The sequence below is a fragment of the Ursus maritimus genome, unplaced genomic scaffold (assembly GCF_017311325.1).
Source record: "Ursus maritimus isolate PB19 unplaced genomic scaffold, ASM1731132v1 scaffold_8, whole genome shotgun sequence".
NCBI classification, from domain to species: domain Eukaryota; kingdom Metazoa; phylum Chordata; class Mammalia; order Carnivora; family Ursidae; genus Ursus; species Ursus maritimus.
The window spans coordinates 50,654,102-50,673,354 of record NW_024426996.1 but is presented as its reverse complement, the minus strand read 5'-3'; the positions used below and the strand labels follow the sequence as shown (position 1 = coordinate 50,673,354).

General features: G+C 37.9%; 1 protein-coding gene across 3 annotated transcripts in view; it reads right to left on the bottom strand.

The window, feature by feature from the left end:
- Positions 1–19,253, bottom strand: part of SMIM14 (small integral membrane protein 14) — a 75,534-nt gene that overhangs the window by 26,029 nt on the left and 30,252 nt on the right. For all 3 annotated transcript variants that reach the window (XM_040625080.1, XM_040625081.1, XM_008701418.2), the window contains one exon: positions 15,051–15,160. In XM_040625080.1, the coding sequence (XP_040481014.1) occupies positions 15,051–15,160 (110 nt within the window). The remainder of the gene's footprint in view (positions 1–15,050; positions 15,161–19,253) is intronic.

Here is a 19,253-nt window from a genome sequence, read left to right as displayed (position 1 = left end):
CTTTCTATAAAGTTTCAAACTATGAAAGACATAAATATGACCTATTGATGTCACTGGGTTGCTTGGTTCCTGTCCCAGGTACACCAAAGAATTAGAGACCCCAGATCAGAATGGGGAGATGGAGTTTATTGAGTAGATACTTAGGATAGTACATTTTCTTTTCTTTTTTTTTTTTTAAAGATTTTATTTATTTGACAGAAAGAGATAGCCAGCAAGAGAGGGAACACAGGCAGGAGGAGTGGGAGAGGAAGAAGCAGGCTCCCAGCGGAGTAGACCGATGTGGGGCTCGATCCCAGGACTCTGGGATCACGCCCTGAGCCGAAGGCAGATGCTTAACGACTGAGCCACCCAGGTGCCCCAGGATAGTACATTTTCAAGAGAGAAAGCGGGCCACTGCCGGAGCAAGAGTGGCAATGGCCCCAAGAAGCTCTAGCTGCATCCTTTCAAGCCTGCTTTTTGTTTATGTAAATCTGGCTTTGATTGACATTTTTGATTGACAGCTGGTTATACAACATTTTGGCTTCTGTGCATCCGCCTACCCGTGATGCATTGTGTTATAGTTTTATTTACTTATGTAGTGTATATGTATGAGTTTCTATGAGTTTTTGCCTGAACCTTAGGGCAGACTGCACCTTTTGTGTGGCTGTTCAGCTCTTGGAAGTCCCCCTGTAGAGGCTTCTGAGCCAGCTCTGTGGCTAAGCCTTTCCTGTTCTGTTAGCCCTTGGAGGTGGCTCTGGAGGTGAGGCTGTTAACCCTCAGGGATGGCTGCGGGGGTGGGGCCAGCATCTGCTTTATTCCTCCTTGCACATGCCTACTTACATAACATTATGAAGCTTACGGCATTTTAAGGATTAAGTGATATAATTAAACATATATAAAATTAAATATGTACAAAGAAAACCCAGTTCATGGCCCACAGGATAATGTTTTGAGATCATAGCATCATAGCAATAATACACAGGCAAGAGAGAAAAAGTCCTTTTAATATTAAACAGGGCTGCCTATTTGTGAAATAAGTATGCTCAAATTTATCACTACTATTTTCTAAAAAATGAAATTCTAACCAACAACAAAAAAGAACTTTCAAAGCAATGACTAAACAGTTGGGTCAACGTCTTCTCTAGCCAGACCTCACACAGCTCACAGTTGTAAGGTTGGCTTGAAAATCTCTGAGCTGTGAGATTCCTGTGGCTTTCCTCAAAACATAAATACAGAACATTTCCTACATTCTAATGTGGCTCAGTAATGTTCTACTAGTACTCAGGGATAGAACAGAGACCAAAATGGACAAAATCCCTCCATACAATAACTCCTTGTTAACATTCTGGTTAATATATTGCAGACATACATATTTGTAATACAGTTGAACTTTGAACAACACAGTGGTTAGGGACATTGACCCCTGTCAAAAATCCATGTGTAAGTTTTGACTCCCCGAAGACTTAACTACTAATAGATTACTGTTGACTGAAAGCCTTAGCAATAACAGTTGATTAACACATATTTTATATGCCATATGTATCATACACTGTATTCTCATAATAATGCAAGCTAGAGAAAACATTATTAAGATAAGCGTAAGAGAAAATACAGTATGGTACTATATCTATCAAAAAAACCCCTGTGTATATGTGGACCCACACAGTACAAACCCATGTTGTTCAAGAGTCAACTGCATGTGTGTGTGTGTGTGTGTGTGTGTGTGTGTGTGTATATATATAATTTTATAAAACAGAACCCTCTCCGTGTTATTTTGCTATCTTTTTGCCATACTCAACAACTAGTCACAAATCTTTTTTTTAAAAAAGATTTTAGAGAGAGAGCACATGTGTGTGGGGAGGGGCAGAGGGAGAGAGGAGGAGAGAGAGAGAGAGAGAGAGAGAGAGAAGCAGACTCCCTGCTGAGTGTGGGACTCAACCCCATGACCTGAGCTGAAACCAAGAATCAGACACTTAACCAACTAAGCCACCCAGGCACCCCCGTCACAAATCTTTTAATGCCCCAACCCTGCTCTACATAACTTTTAATGTTGCACAGCATTCCATTTAATTACATCATTTCCAAATTTGTACATGAAAAACAATGCTGAGGTGAACGTTTCTATAAATACATTCTTACCCATTTAATAATCTCATTAGAGTAAGAAGAGAAACTGTTAGAATAAAGGTATACACATTTTAAGTTTTCATGCACATTGCCAAACTACAGGCGGAATATTTTAAAGAAATGACAAAATACAAACAAAGAACATTCAATTCAAATATTCCTACATAATCACACTACTGCAGAAGTCCAATGTTTCAACTGGGAGATCAGCTAGAACCTACTATTTCTGATCACATTTAGTTGTTTTTTTGTTTGTTTGTTTTAAGATTTTATTTATTTATTTGAGAGAGCATGAACAGAGGGAGGTGGAGGGGCAGAGAGAGAAGTAGACTCCCCGATGAGCAGGGAGTGGGATGCGGCGCTCAATCCCAGGACCTTGGGATCATGACCCGAGCCGAAGGCAGATGCTTAACCGACTGAGCCACCCAGTTGCCCCTGATCACACTTAGTTCTTAATGACTAAGTAGCATCTCTACATATTTTCCTGTAACATTAACAAAAATAACTTGTGGCAACCACAATAATCCATGCAATTTATAAGCTTCAAGACTTCAAATAACTGGGTTAAAGGCAAGTCTGAATATTTTGAAAATATTTTTTAAATGTCTAACACTAATACGTTGGGCTACTTTGCCCAAATATGATATACATATACTTTCTCCAATCCTACAAAATACCTTCTGATTTTGAGTTTAATTAATTTATTGAACCAAAAATCAACACACAATTTAAGGCCACCGACAAGAGAACAGTAAAATTCACATGCTATACCCTATGGTACAGGCAATTCTGATTATATATATCTATCTGTATATCTATCTATCTATCTGAATCTGTAAAGATATATAAATGCATAGTGCATAGATATGTGACTGGAAAGTTCACAAACTAAATGCAACCTCTGGCCAAGCAAGTAATAGTGGTCATGGGGTCCAGAGAGGTGAGGGGTAGGCAACGGGAAGTTGCCAAAGTCAAAAGACTTTGACTTTTTGCTCTATTTTTCTATATTATTTCAAGTATTCACAATTTAAATATTTACATCTTACCTGTATTACTAAAAAGAGAAAATTCCAATACCATTACACTGTTAAAAATGTTGAAATCCCTAATGTGCTAGTATTTGGAGGTGGGGCCTTTCAGAGATGATTAGGCCATAAGGATGGAGCCTTTATGAATAGGACTGATGGCCTTTATTTTTAAAAGATTTTTTTTTATTTGAGAGATTTTTATTTTAATTAATTTATTTATTTTTTATTTGAGAGCGCACAAGCACGAGACAGGGGAGGGTCAGAGGGCAAGCAGACTCCCCACTGCGAAGGGGAGCCTGCTGCAGAGCTCGAACCTGAGACTCTGGGATTATGACCTGGGCTGAAGGCAGATGCTTAACTGACTGAGCCACCCAGGCTCCCAGGACTGATGCCCTTTTAAAAGAGACCCCAGAATGCTCTTGCACTCTCTCCACCATGTGAAGATCCAACAAGAAAACAGCAGTCTGCAACCTGGAAGAGGGCTCTCACCAGAACCCATGCTGGCACCTACTCTTGGAACTTCCAAGTCTCCAGAACTGTGAAGAATAAATTGCTGTTGTTTATAAGCCACCCGATCTATAATATTGTTTAGAAAACCAAACTAAGACATTTGCTAACATGAAAAGATAAAGTGAGAAAAAGTTGCAGAAACGTATGGGTACTATGGATCCCTTCTATGTAAAACAAATTTCTAGAAAGATGTACCTAGCAGACTGTATTTTCCAAAAACAGCCATAGTAGTATTTCCAGTCACACATGCTCTTCCAGATTTCTCTACTCCCCATTAAGAGGTAGAGGGTAGTAACTAAGAAATGGATTAACATCAAAATTAACTCATAATGGGTTGAAGACTTGAACGTAAAACCTGAAATCATAAAACTCCTAGAAGAAAGCATAGGCAGTAAGCTCCTTGATACCAGTATTAGTGATGTATTTTTGATCTGATTCCAAAAGCAAAGGCAACAAAAGCAAAAATAACTAAGTAGGACTATGTCAAACTAAAAATCTTTTGCACAAGAAAGGAAACCATCAACAAAATGAAAAGATAACCTACTGAATGAAAGAAAATATTTGCAAAACACCTGTCTGATAACAAATTAATATCCAAAATATTAAAAAAAACTCCTACAACTCAACAGCAAAAAAACAATCTGATTTAAAAATTTTAAACAGATATTTAACCAAAGAACACATACAGATGGGTAAGAGGTACATGAAAAGATGCTTGACATCACTAATCATCAGGGAAATGCAAATCAAAACTATAGGAAGACATCACCTCATACCTGTTAGAATGACTATTACCAAAAAGACAAGAAATAACAAGCATTAGTGGAGATGTGGAGAAAAGGAAACCCTTGTGCACTACTGGTGGGAATGTAAATTGGTGCAGCCACTATGGAAAACAGTATCAGGTTTCTCAAAAAAATTAAGAATAGAACTACTGCTACATGATCCAGCAATTCCACTTCCGGTATTTATCTGATGAAAATGAAAACATTTATTTGAAAAGATATAAGCACACCCACGTGCACTGCAGCATTATTTCCAATAGCCAAGATATGGAAACAACCTAAGTGTCTACTGATGGATAAAGACGATGTGTGTAGACACACACACACACATACACACACACACGAATACTATTCAGCCATAAAAAGAATGAAATCTTCCCATTTGTGACAACCCAGATGGACCTTAAGGACATAAGCTAAGTGAAATAAGTCAAAGACAGACAAATACTGTATAATCTGCCTTATAGGTGAAATTTAAAAAGACAAACCAAGCTAATCAACAGAGAACAGATTGGTGGTTGCCAGAGATGGGTGGTAGAGGATGGGCAAAATGGATATAGGGGGTCAAAAGGTACAAGTTCTAGCTATAAAATAAGTTATGGGGATGTAATGTATAGCATGGTGACTACAGGCAATAATACTGTATTGCATATTTAAAAGGTGCTAAGAAAGTAGATCTTAAAAGTCCCCATCACAAAGCAAAAGATTTCTTTGCAACTACATAGGACAGATGTTCACTAGACTTACTGTGGTGATCATTTAGTAATATGTAAGTATCAAATCATTTTGTTGTACTAATACTGTTTGTCAATTATACTTTAATAAAAAAAAAAAGAGGTGGAGTCTATTTCCTCCCCTCTTGAACCTTAGTAGGCTTGCTGACCGCTGTTATCAAAAGTATAACAGGAGCACCTGGGTAGCTCAGTCAACTGAATTACCAACTCTTGATTTTGGCTCAGGTCACAGTATCGGGTTTGTGGGTTGAGCGCCACATTGGGCTCTGTGCTCCGTGCTCCGCAGGCCGTCTGCCTGACATTCTCTCTCTCCCTATGTCCCTCCCCGCTGCACTCACATGTGCATGCTCTCTCTCTCTCTAATAAATAAATAAATCTTTAAAAAAAAAAAAAAAGGATCGGGGTGCCTGGGTGGCTCAGTCAGTTAAGCATCTGACTTCCACTCACGTCATGATCTCAGGGTCCTGGGATTGAGCCCCACTATGGGCTCCCTGCTCAACAGGTAGTCTTCTTGTCTCTCTCCCTCTTCCTCTGCCCCTCTCCCCACTTGTGAACTCTCTCTCTCTCTCAAATGAGTAAATTCTTTAAAAAAAAAAAGTATAACAACAAAAAAATTTAATAAAGAGGGCATCTGGCTGACTTAGTCGGTAGAACATGTGACTCTTGATCTCAGGGTGGTGAATTTGAGCCCCACACTGGGCATGGAGCCTACTTAAAATAAAAATTTTTAAAAAGGGGCGCCTGGGTGGCTCAGCCAGTGAGGCATCTGCCTTTGGCTCAGGTCATGATCCCAGGGTCCTGGGACCGAGCCCCATGTTGAGCTCCCGGCTCAGCAGGGAGCCTGCTTCTCCCTCTCCCTCTGCCTGCTGCTGCATCTGCTTGTGCTATCAAATAAATAAATAAAATGTTTAAAAAAAATTTTTTTTTAAAGTATAACAGAAGTGCTGTATGGGACTTTTTAGGCTAGGCCATAAAAAACATCCAGCTGCTGGGGCGCCTGGCTGGCTCAGGCAGTAGAGCATGCGACTCTTGATCTTGGGCTGTGAATTCGAGCCCCACGTTGGGTGCACAGATTAGTTAAGGAAATTAATAATAATAAAAAAAAAGTATCCCCTTGTTGCCTGGTTCTCTCCCTCCACCATCCTCCCTTAGGATGGATACTCAACCTTGGAACCAAGCCACCATGCTGTGAGGAAGCCAAGCGGCCACATGAAAAAGCCATATGTAAGTGTTCTGGCTGACAGCACTAGGTAGGGTTTCAGTCATCTACCAGGATCAACTGCCAGACAGTGTGTAAGTGAGCCTCCAGATGCTTCCTGCTCCCAGCCTCCAAGTCTTACAGCTAAGAACCCAGACATGAAGCAGCACACGAGCCATCTCCACTACACTCTGTAGGTACTTCAGTTTACCAGCTTAATAAAAGGTTGTTTTATGCCACTAAGTTTTGCAGTAATTTGCTTTGCAGACATACAATTGGAATAATATAAACGAAACTGTTAATAGTTCATATTCAGTAAAGAAGCAATGAAGGGTTGGAGAATATAGGGAGATTTTTATTTTCTCTTTCAACACTTAGTATACTGCTTGAATTATTGAATTAAATATACTGACATGCAATCACCATTTTATCTTTTAAATAAAACATAATCTCACTTCCTAATTGGTAAAGTGAATTAATACCTCTAACCATAGAAGGACTAACCAGTCTTCCAATGCCTGGATGATACTGATAAAAAGTATTAAGATTTGAAAGAAAAAAGTTGACAAAAATTTTCTTTATCGACTAAAATAAAACCCAAAAGTTAATCAGATGATTAAAAAGGCTTTGTAGCCACATGTACAATGCTAAATATTATTATTAAATTGGGGAAATATATATATAAATACACAGACACCCACACACACACACCACAGTATCTAAATATATATTTGTTAGAAAGAGCTGGGAAGATGCACACCAAATTCATTTAAGGAAGTAGGGAATAAGCCAGATACAGAGAAGTGTGTGAGGAGTTTAGTTTTACTTTTAATATACTTTTTTTTTTGAAAGAACATATTCATATATTATTTCAGTAACTATTTTACAACAATTAATATAAAATAACAAAAGATACTAGCAGTAACTGTATTTGCTAGGTAGAAAGGTTTCTCAAGAAATTTTTCAGACACACATATTTTTCTTCTGGGAAAAAGGCCAATCAATTTTAATGTGACTTATTTAAGTACAGTGAACACTAGCCACAATTTACAGGGCCTCTGGGCCTATAAAGAGGAATCTGACCAAGGATCTCCCAGATCACATGCTTACAGTACTTTAATATGAAAATAAAGTAAATTAAAAATGTAGAAGTATCAGTTACACTGCTTAGAGTTGAAAAACAGAGCTCAACAAACCAAAAAAAAGGGATTATCTGTATTCCAAATCTTAGGTTACAACAAAGAACAGGAAAAACACAGAGCATAATCTGAGTTCACATTACTAAATCTATCTGTTCTCTCTTTCTGGAACTCCTATCATTAATAGAAGAAACTTTATGCCAAGAGACAGCCAGTCAAGGAGAACAGGAGAAGGAGGTGGCAAGGGAGCAGAAGAGGGTGAAACCAGGATAATTCTGCAAATGGCTTCAATGAGAATGGAAAAAGTCCCTCTACAGGCCATTTTTATTGTTTTAAGAAAATATCAGTCATTAAAAAAAACAAAAAACAAAAAAACTACATACAGTAGTTATAAGGAAATGCTTTTAAAAAAAATACTAACCTCACAAGGAGAACGCACAAAACATACCAGATGACTTAAAAAAATGATTTATGGGGCACCTGGGTGGCTGACCTGGTTAAGTGTCCGACTCTTGATTTTGGCTCAGGTCATCTCAGAGTCATAAGATTGAGCCCCGCATCGGCCTCCATGCTCAGCATGGAGTCTGCTTGTCCCTCTCCCTCTGCTCCTCCTCCTGCTCTTGCTCTTTCTGTCTCTCTCAAATCAATCAATAGAATCTTTAAAAAAAATGATTTATAATTCGATTACAATTTTGTGTTGGCATCTTTCTACACATGTAGTAGTATTCTACTACTACGTCAAGAAAAATCCATATTTAGGGGCACCTGGGTGGCTCAGTCGTTAAGTGTCTGCCTTCGGCTCAGGGCAGGATTCCAGGGTCCTGGGATCGAGCCCCACATCAGGCTCCCTGCTCCGCTGGGATCCCTGGGATCCTCTCCCACTCCCCTGCTTGTGTTCCCTCTCTCAATGGCTGTCTCTCTGTCAAATAAATAAATAAAATCTTTAAAAATTTTTTTTTAATTTTTAAAAAATTCATATTTATCACTGGGCCTAGTCCCATATTACATCAAGTAATGAAACATAAAATAACTTGATAAAGATACCTGATTTTAATTGAAAGGAATTCTCACTGCATATTCTTATCCACTTCTTTTGAGTCTTATCAGCCAGTATTTAATGAGTAAAGCACTAATTAGGATAGAAATAGACTATAATGTCAGATAATGCCTCTTTTTATTAATGTTTCCGAACATTCCTGAGACAAACAGAAACATACATGCACCTAGCAAAATACAACTGTGTTATGAACATGTGTATGACTCAATGATGTAATTAAATCATTGGAAGGAGACATGCCAAGTGAGAAAGCAAAGCTTTGTCAAGAGCACCCCAAAATGGGCATTCTTTGTACTGCAGGCTTACCAACCTTACACTTAAATTCTGTTTATAATGTATCATTTAAAACACTCCTATAATACAATCAGAAATACAGTCATTTGTTTTAAAGTCAATACTGTAGACAGACAATAAAATGAATGAAAATCACATTTATATTCTTTGTACTAGTACAGCTTAGCAGTTAAAGAATCAAAACTTACATAAGCACTGATGAGGCAAGAGTAAAAAATCTGAACTGCTGCTTGTGTCCATTTTGCCTTAGGAGACATACAAGCTTCTTCTATTTTTTCTTAAAGGTTTTATTTATTTGAGAGAGAGAGAGACAGCATGAGTGGGGGAGGAGGGGGCAGAGGGAGAGGGACAAGCAGACTCCCCGCTGAACAGGGAGCCCAATGCAGAGCTCAATCCCAGGACCTGGAGATCATGACCTGAGAGGAAGTCAGATGTTTAACCAACTGAGCCACCCAGGTGCCCCTAGCTTTTTCTATCTTTATATATTTTTTTAAATACTGATGAGAAAAAATTAACCAATTTAGAAATCAAAGAATGTAAGAACAGAAAAAAGTCTTATTAGAATTATTGGAAGGCTAAACATCACAGGATATATTTCCTTTTCAAATCATGTAACAATAGTGCATTCAAAAATTTTATTCCTCAGTGAAAACAGTCTGTACTAATTATTTATATTATTTTACTGCTTATAATGTCTTTGAAGTAGCTTACAAAGTTTTGTTTCTAGGGGCGCCTGGGTGGCTCAGTCAGTTAAGCCAGTGACTCTTGATTCTGGCTCTAGTCATGATCTCAGGGTCATGGGCTCAAGCCCTACATCAAGCTCCGAGATCAGCGGGGAGTGTGAAGACTCTTTCTCCCTTTCCCTCTGCCCCTCCCATGGTGGCTCTCTCTCTCTCAAATAAATAAATTTTTAAAACGTTTTATTTTTAAGGTTAATTATTTGACTAGGTAATGCATTCACATAGTTTTAAAATGTGAAAATACGGTGACGAATCTCCCTTACTGCTTTCTCCTAACCCCCTAGGGCCCCCCTGATCACAAATACAGGGTTTTTAAAGGTGCTTGAAGGAGACCAACAGGCAGCAGAACTGAACATGGCACTAAAGAAACAACCCAGGGCCTAGGCCTAAACTGCCAGGTTTGAATATGCCTCTGCCACTCTCTGGTCAGCTCCAATGCCTAGGAAAAGTGACTTAACCTCTCTGTGCCTTAGTTTCCTCATTTGTAAAAGGAAAAACTTACATCAGAGACTTTCTATGGGCTTAAACTAGCATGTAGACTAGCTTCAAATTCTCCTCAATGTAACATTATGAGCCCAAGGGAGATCCCTTGGAAACCATTTCTATGTATTTATAAACACATTATACTGACCTACACACACACCTCCCACACACTCTCTCATACTCCAACCTGCAAAGGCATCTCTATGGCTTTCATGATCATTTCTCAGATAGTTCTAAAATATGTGTCTTCTTGTATTTCTAATAGGTTGTGCGCTGTCTCCCAAAAAGAGCAGTTCCTATCCCTTCCTACCCATTTCCCCTCCCACAGAGGCAGCCACTTTCAACTTTTAGGTGATTATTTAGTATTTACCTCCATGTCTTTATATATAAATATGCATTGCTACTTCTTGATTTTTCAGTTTTAAGCAATATCCACTGATTCACCAGTATAAAATATGAAGACCTAGTTCTCTCTTTTCTGAACAAACCACACATGTGCACTCTTGCCATCTCCTAATAGTTACATCATAAGTTTGTTTAGCGCAATAGTCAGCTTTAACATTATGACTACGTAAATGCTCTTCACAGTTGAATCATGTAGTAAATACAATTACTTTTTCTTTTCTGTACTATTTTCTGTACTTCCTTATTCTTTTTTCCCCCACTTACTTGGTTTTCTATGACTTTTGACAACTTGTTTTCAGTTTTCTAAATCACAAGACACCTAGACTCACCAGGTATTCTTTTTCTCTCTCTCTTTTTTTTAAGATTTTATTTATTTATTTATTTGACAGAGAGAGACAGCCAGTGAGACGGGGAACACAAGCAGGGGGAGTGGAAGAGGAAGAAGCAGACTCCCAGCGGAGGATCCTGATGTGGGGCTCGATCCCAGAACACCAGGATCACGCCCTGAGCCGAAGGCAGACGCTTAACGACTGAGCCGCCCAGGCGCCCCTCACCAGGTATTCTATCAATTCATCTTTCTGAAAAACATCTCTGCTAGAGCCGTGTGACACCCTCTCAATGAAACCAGCTGTCTTGCAGTCCTGGTGCACAGCTATCACCTTGGGATCTCTGTTCACCATTATCCTGAAGTTACTTTGGCTTCTTGCATGTGCCGGATCTCCTGCTTTCTACACTCAGATCTTCTTCTTCCTCCTGGGTTTATGCCGCCTTTTTGGCGAAAAATAGTTCATCCTCTAGTAACTATCTAAGACATGGTACATGAGATGGCATTTTTGAAGACTCCCTCCTATTTGACTGATACTTTGGTTGAATACAGAATGTTGGATTTGTAATAATTTCCCTTCAGAACTTAACATCTTTGTGTCAATGCCTTCCAGTTCTGCTGCTGAAAAGTCTAAAGTCTTTATACTCTTGATCCTTTGTATTTGAGTATTTTCCAAGAACAGCAAGAAGGCCAGAATTGTTAGAACAAAATGAGCAAAGGAGAAGAGTGGGGTAGAGGGGGGACAGATCATGGAGGGCTATGTAAATTTTGGTGTTTTTTTTTCCCACTAAGTGTTGTGCAGAGCTACGGTAGGATTTTGAGGGAAGGAGAACATTACCTGATATATCGAAAATAGATCACTTCAGCTGCTGTAGTGAGAACTAAACTTGAAGAAAGTGGGGCATGACAGGAGGGTAGAAGCAAGGAGACTCATAAGGAGGCTAATTTCAATAATCCAGGCAAGAGCTGATGGTAGACTAGATCAGGATGTTGCACTGGAAGTGTGAGAAATGTCTGGATTCTGGATATATTTTCAAGGTTAAGCCAAAAGGTTTGTTTCTGCGTTAGCTATGAGGTTGAAAGAGTAAAAACTGACACAAAAGGTATTGCCTAAGCAACCAGAGTAATGGAATGAATAGAGAAGACAAGGAAGTTTAAGCTTCAGGGCAAGAAAAAAAGTTTGGTAATGCATACATTAAATGTAAGATGTCTACTACTTCTCTAAATGGAGATGTTGCATCATCACTTGGACATATAAAATTCTGGAATTTGGGAGCAAGCAGCATCTTGGCTGCTCTTGTTCTACAGCACGACTTTGGCTCTTTTCTTGTTTTGACACTTACCCTCCTACCCTCCCTTTGATCCTATTCATTTTCCGTGCCAGGTTCTCCAGTGTGAGCCACATAATATCCTTTTAATATGTATTTTTCTGCTTATATCAGCCAGACCATCTAGAACCTGTAATAAAGAACCTTAACTGATAGTTACTAAATTAGGAAAAGAAGTTACTTTTAAATTGTGAATGAATAGAACTTTATTAAAATAAAAAGGAAATAATGGTAAAATCTTAACTGCTCCTAAGATGAATATATTCCTTGGTGAAGCCCATCTATTTCCACAGAACATACAAGAAAATCCAACTTGATTATATGAGGTAAAAAAAATAACAAGAATTCGAAACTAGTACCTAAAATTAACGAGATGCTACTCTATTGCAAGAATGAATTCAGTGTCCATTTTTAGAAAGATGAGAATAAGTTTCTGCTCTATCATCATATTGCAATACATTATTATCATATCCATGAGTTTCCTGAACATGCAGAAATCTAAACCCTGATGGTTATAACTAATACAGAAAAATTATACCCTTGGATAAACTTTTAAAAATATAGCTGGGGAGTTAGACTTTCACAGAGTAATAAGATAAAGGTACTAAAAAGTACAAGAGTAGAAGATAATGAATGAGTGAGAGGTAGAAAAGCCTAGTATTTATAAGCTGACAATATTTAAATGAAAAAAAGATAGCTTTTGTTAAATAACCTTTTTCTGATTATAAGATACATTATCATAGAAAATACAGAAAACCATAAAAAAAGTCTCACCTTATAACCTACAATCCAGAGATAAACACTGTTAACATTAGAGACATAGTTTCTTCAAGTCTTTTTTTCCTGTGCACACATATATATGGTGTGTGTGGGTAGAGAAAAACAAGACCGTACTAAAGGCCATTTCTGTATCTTGCTTTTTATTCATTTCATATATGAATTTCCCTTATGTGATTATATATTCTTTAAAGACATAGTTATTTTAAACATCTGTATAAGATTCCATCATATGAACATACCATGATATAACCACTGCCCTACTGGTAGGTAACTGGGTTTGTTTATAACTATTCACTACTAAAAATAATGCTACAATAAAGAGTATTACACATTACTGAATGTAGAGAAGTTAGACCTTATTTCTGAATTTTTGAAATTAGAGATCTTATTTNAAAAGACACTCTTTCAGAAAAAAAAGTTTTTAGAAAGCACTTAATAGCTACAAGGTAGATATGGCCCCAAAATGCTGCTTGATTTGGAGTTTAAATAAAAGAAGAAACAAAAATTATAAAGTACAATTCAAATCAAACAAATGCCTATCAAGCCTAATCAGCAAGTTTCCTATTGAATCAAGTGAGTTTCTCCTCCCTTCTGGCATCTTCAATTCTGCTATCAGCATGTTATACACCACTGGATCCTCCATCCAGGATCACCCATCAGTGATTGATACTGCGTGAAATACCCAGCACAGACTAAAAACTGTAGCCTTTTAAAGGTTTGTAAAATCTAAAATCTATGTTCACATAAAGTACTTTCCACTAGGATTGCTATACAATGTTCCATCAGGCATGAAGGTATGCATTAAAGACAAAACAAAACAAAAGCTAAATACAGTTTTCCTGACAGTCTACTAAAGAGGATAGAAAGGTACAGGGAATCATAAAAAGTAGGGCTTAGTTTTAGCCATCTCTAAAAAAAAAAAAGCAGCAGAGCTAAGAGAAAAAAGATGGATACTATGTTAAATACAAAATACTGTACTAAGAAAAAAAGAGGTAGTAATTCTTATTAAATACTGATCTCCTGGGAAAATTTACCAGTTAAATTCAAGTCTATTTTTCTGTTCCTAGTATCACGTAATTTGAAAAAAAAAATTGCCTTATGTTTAAATTTAGACATAAAAACTATCAGCTATTTAATGTCATAAATAGGAGAAAATATTTTAAATACTCTTTCTTCAGACTCATCTATTTTTATATCAAGTTATCAGAGATATTGCCATTTTCTCTATAGCCACAAGTCTAATTTATAAGTTCTTATTTTATTGATTTCCTTCTAAGACATTCTTTAGGATCATAAATCCCAGCATATGCTGACTCTAAGAGGAATATCATTCACAAGAAACACACTTCTGATCACTATATATAGACACTGAGTCAGCAAAAAACCTGCTTATTAACCACCAAAAATTCAAATATTTAAGCAAATGTTTATTTCTGGTTTTACCAACTGGTCTATGATAACATACTTCTATACAAGAGTATTCTAGAACAATAAAATGTTCTATAAAATGATAATATATCTTATTGTTAATAGTTAGTTTCTTCTTTTGCACATAAAAAGTATGAAGTATAATACATAAAAAGTCCTGTATTTAAGATTCTAGAGACTTAGGAAAGTCTTAAAAACCTTACAAATTCAAATCTCACAACAATCAATTCAGTGAGACCATCTAAAGCCTGTTGTTCAGAAACCTGCCTCCATAGAATAATTGATTTGGATTTGGAAATGCTTTATAGAGAGATTTTTATTGTCGTGTCATTTGTTAGAGTAGAATCTGAACCATGTCACAACAGGAACTGTGACTTCATAGCAATTTATCAGGTAAATACACTCCATATAGCTAAAGACTATATTCCTTAATACAGAACAGAAAAGGCTATACACACGTGTTACTTACCTACAATGGTGATATCAGCAACATAAATCTACCATAAATAGATAACAATTTGTTTCTATCTCTAATAAAAGAATTGCTGGCAGGGACTTTGACCATTATGACTTAAACCACTGTGGAATTTCAATTATGAAATAATTTTAGTGACCATCAGATGAAAATTCTCCAACAACCAACATTCCCACAAAAATAGGACAGAAGGAGTACAGCTCAATTCTGAATAGAACTGTCCCAGTCATCTCACCAGATTGATCAGCCTTCTCATTGCATGCTCATGAGAGCAAACACATTCACAGGGATCGAATCCACCTTCTGCCATGATTGCCCAGCGTGATTTAACTTGACTGCTTAAATCTAGGAGAAAGAGAAAAAAAATGTAAGACAACCACTGAGTGTTACTCTTTCTGTTGAGCTATGAAAATTCGTATTATTGTATAGACTCATAATAATTCTCTTAAACTAAGGATAGTTCATATTTATTAAAGACCTGTATTTATGAATTTATTACTAATTATATATATGAATTAGGGATTAATTATATAAATTACAAATCTATAGAAATGATTGCCTACCCCTTCTACAGGCAGACTAATTTCCTACAAATGTGAGTGTCTTCAGACGCTCTATCCTGGCTCTCCTGTGAAGCAGATGATGCTAGAGTCCTAGTCTGCTTAATTACTTCATTCTTTAACTTCGTTAGCTATAGTACTGCTATAGACTGAATGCTTGTGTCCTCCTTAAAATTCATATTATTAAAAAGGAGACAGCAGGCCCCAAAATGGAGTCACTCATGCCAAAGTCCATGTCAGCAATGGACCTAATACCCAATCTAACTGCAGTTTCAACACCAAAAACTGTAACCTTTAGCCAGTCAACACTAGTGAGATAATCCATCCATACGCCCCTTCGATTCCCCTTAGGAAGGTGACCTTGCCTAAAATAATATATTCTTTGCTAATAATTTCCTTTTTCCACCCCCCTTTCTGCCTTTAAAACACTTTCCTTTTCTACAGCTTGGTGGAGCTCCTTTCTATTTACTAGATGGGATGCTGCCCGACTCATGAATTGTTGAATAAAACCAATTTGATCTTTAAATTCACTGCTTAATTTTTGTTATTTAACAAATTTGGTGAAAGCGGCAGGATCAAGAGAGACTTCTGATAGCTTTGGGGATAACAAGAAACACAGATGTGGTACTCCATGAACTGTTCAAGTTCTCTTTCTTTCTCGCCATTTCTGGGGGCCATTGGGAATTGGGAAGTTCCTGTCCTTTCTGAGCTCTGCTCTCTTTGTGCTGAACTCCTAAAATAACCAGCTTTTCAGTCCAAGTCTTCATGGGTCAGCTTGAGCTGACACACAGTTCCATGTGGAACCTGAGTCCCTACCTCTTGGTTCAGTCCACCATTCCCCAGTTGTTTAGAATACCCTTCCTCAGTTCCAGTCACAGTAGCCACTTACTGGGATTTGGTGGTTTAGTCCTTTCCTCAGTTCCAACCTACAGTCCCCACTTACTAGAGTCTGCTGGTTTAAGGCATGCTGAGAATTGGTGATGGTATGCAAGGCCTTCTCTTGGCCAGTCCACAGTAACACCTTTTGGTTGCTGCTGGTATGTTCAAATGCACATCTGTTTGTTTTATTTTGTGTAGATAAAGGGTTATAGCTAACAGAATCTCAGAAGTAAAAAAAAAGCCACAAAAATCAGTGGGCACTGGCAGAACACTTAAGAGCTGTTAAGAGTACCCATCACCCAACTCAAAAATTCCTGCATTAAGCAGGTCATTGAACAGGTTAGGTTGACACTAGGTCACCTGCCAACCTCAAGAAAATTTCTGTGCAATGAGTTACACTGTAATACTGTACAATTCCCAACCCTGAGGCACATCCCTTTGTATCAGCTCAGCCCTAGGACAACTAAAGTTGGGATCCTTAAACTCTAGAGAGTCTAGCATGCTTCCTTCTGGCACCCCTGCTTATTTTTTTTTTTAAGATTTTATTTATTTATTTGACAGAGATAGAGACAGCCAGCGAGAGAGGGAACACAAGCAGGGGGAGTGGGAGAGGAAGAAGCAGGCTCATAGCGGAGGAGCCTGATGTGAGGCTCGATCCCAGAACGCCGGGATCACGCCCTGAGCCGAAGGCAGACGCTTAACCGCTGTGCCACCCAGGCGCCCCTATTTTATGCCTAAGAACTATGGTCCACAGGATACATTGACAAAAGTGGCAAAATCTTTCTAAGCTTTTTTGTGTCCTGACAACCTGGCTTGGTAACCATCAGATTGGCAGCCCCAAAATGTGGCCAGACAGAAATATGGATAATACCCCATTTACAGCTAGATCTGGCTGCACAGAAAAGGCTGGTTAAATTCTAATTGTGGCTAGGGTCCTACCAAACTGTTCTCAGAGGAGTTACAACCTAGAATTACAATGGCCATTATAAGAAATGTTCCAATTAGATAAGATCACTTAAGAAGTGCACTTAAAAGCAAGGCTTCCAAATCAAACAGAATGGGTTGCCTATTTTAATTGGTATGCAAGAGATTCCAAAAGGCTTCAAAATTCCAAAATAGCTTCATTAAAAGATTTGTTTTAAAAGGCTGGTGAAAAACTAAAGATGTAAAAGGTACGTAAAAGCAAAAAGCTTTAATTCTTATTGCTTCCTTCTATCTTCCTTTATTTGAGGACTCATTCTAGTACTCCTCTATCTGAGCTGCCTTTATGGACTATAAACAAAAGTCCACCAAGTTAATGACCTTACAGACCCCTCCCATACCTGATCTCAGAGGAGGGCTCCTCCCAAATGGAAGATTTTCTGGTAAACTGCTACATTATTCTCTTAAATAGCTAAGGGAAAACTAACATTAAAAAATCTTGCCAAATTCTGGTAAAAAAACAGAGTTAAAGATGGGATCCCAGAAAAACTGGGAGAAGGTGGCTAAGGATGAAAATTCTTACCAGAGTCAGCTCTCCCAGATATGTCTGTAGGACCCCAGAAAGAAAGGAAAGGAAGCTATCTTTTGCACTCTCCTTGGGGATCCCTCTTACATTCAAGGGGGGTTATTCGATAGGGCCAGAAATGTTTGCTGTTTGTCCCAGGTGAAAACTGACAAGATACCTAAAAGAATTTTTAAGTAGCTCTGTGACTGGCGATTGGCTGGGTTGAAAGCTGATACACAGAGCCTGATTAAGAATTTTTTTAGGCCTCCTCCCATAAGCTAAAATGAAACTAGGTACCCAGAAGGAAAGAAAAAAATCTTCTGAAGCCTTCGTAAAAGTATTCACTTAAAAAAAAAAAAAAGTAATTAGATGGGTGGATCAACCTATGATGTCATTCAAATTGCAACCCAATTCTTTGAGGAATTGAGAGCAACTGTCTACATTTTACAAATCTTGGCAAAATTAGAAATGCAGCTCTAGAGGCAATTCAAAGTTCACCTATTCCTTTTATTACCAATTCCAAAGCCTCTATTTATCTCAAAAGGCTTATTGACCTTGCAAAACCGAAGTCCTCAGAGGCACTTGCATTCTTCCCCTGTGCCTTTGAGATATAAATATTAAATCTTATCTAGACCATCCCAATTCCTAAGACTGAAAATAAAATTCAAATTGCAAATAAGGCTCTCTTGTCTAAACTCTAGGCCAGAACCTCAAGATTTTGTCTCTACAAATACAAATCCTTTTTTTTTCTTTAGTAATCTCTACACCCAATGTGGGGTTGGAACTCATGACCTTAAGCATCAAAAGTCACATGCTCTTCCTACTGAGCCATCCAGGTGCCCCAACAAATACAAATCTTAAAAAGTCTTCTCCATGGGGGGCCTGGGTGGCTCAGTTGGTAGTGCATGCAACTCCTGATCTCCAGTTGTGAGTTCAAAGCCCATGTTGGGCGTAGAGCTTACTTTAAAATAGAACTGCTTAACTGGCTTAAAAATAAGTGCTTCTTAAGTACTTACAAATCTCAGAAATATAATAGAAATGCACCCAAATGTTTTTCAAATTCACATGATCTAGGATAATTTTCAGTATAAAAGCTAGTTAAAGTATGCTGATTTAACTAAAACAGACATGTCTTTCAGGTTATCAGATTAAATATAAAACTTTTATTGTACCAGTCAAGTAAGTTCATTTATCTCTCACAAAATGTGTCAGCCAAAAAAATAGCTTGGAACAATGGCTGACTCTGTCTAATGTCTAATGGCTTTTGTGTATATTCTAAACATAATTGTTAAAAACAATTAAAAAGACTAAATAAAAAGTTTCCAGGTAAATTTTAGTTTCCTCCCAATCTTTTTGATAACCTGAAACCTTGAAGTTCTGTTAATTTAGATAATGATTTAGGGGCGCCTGGGTGGCTCGTCGATTAAGTGTCTGCCTTTGGCTTGGGTCATAGTCCTGAGGTCCTGGGATCGAGCCTCACACTGGGGGGGGGGGAGGTCTCTGCTCAGCAGGG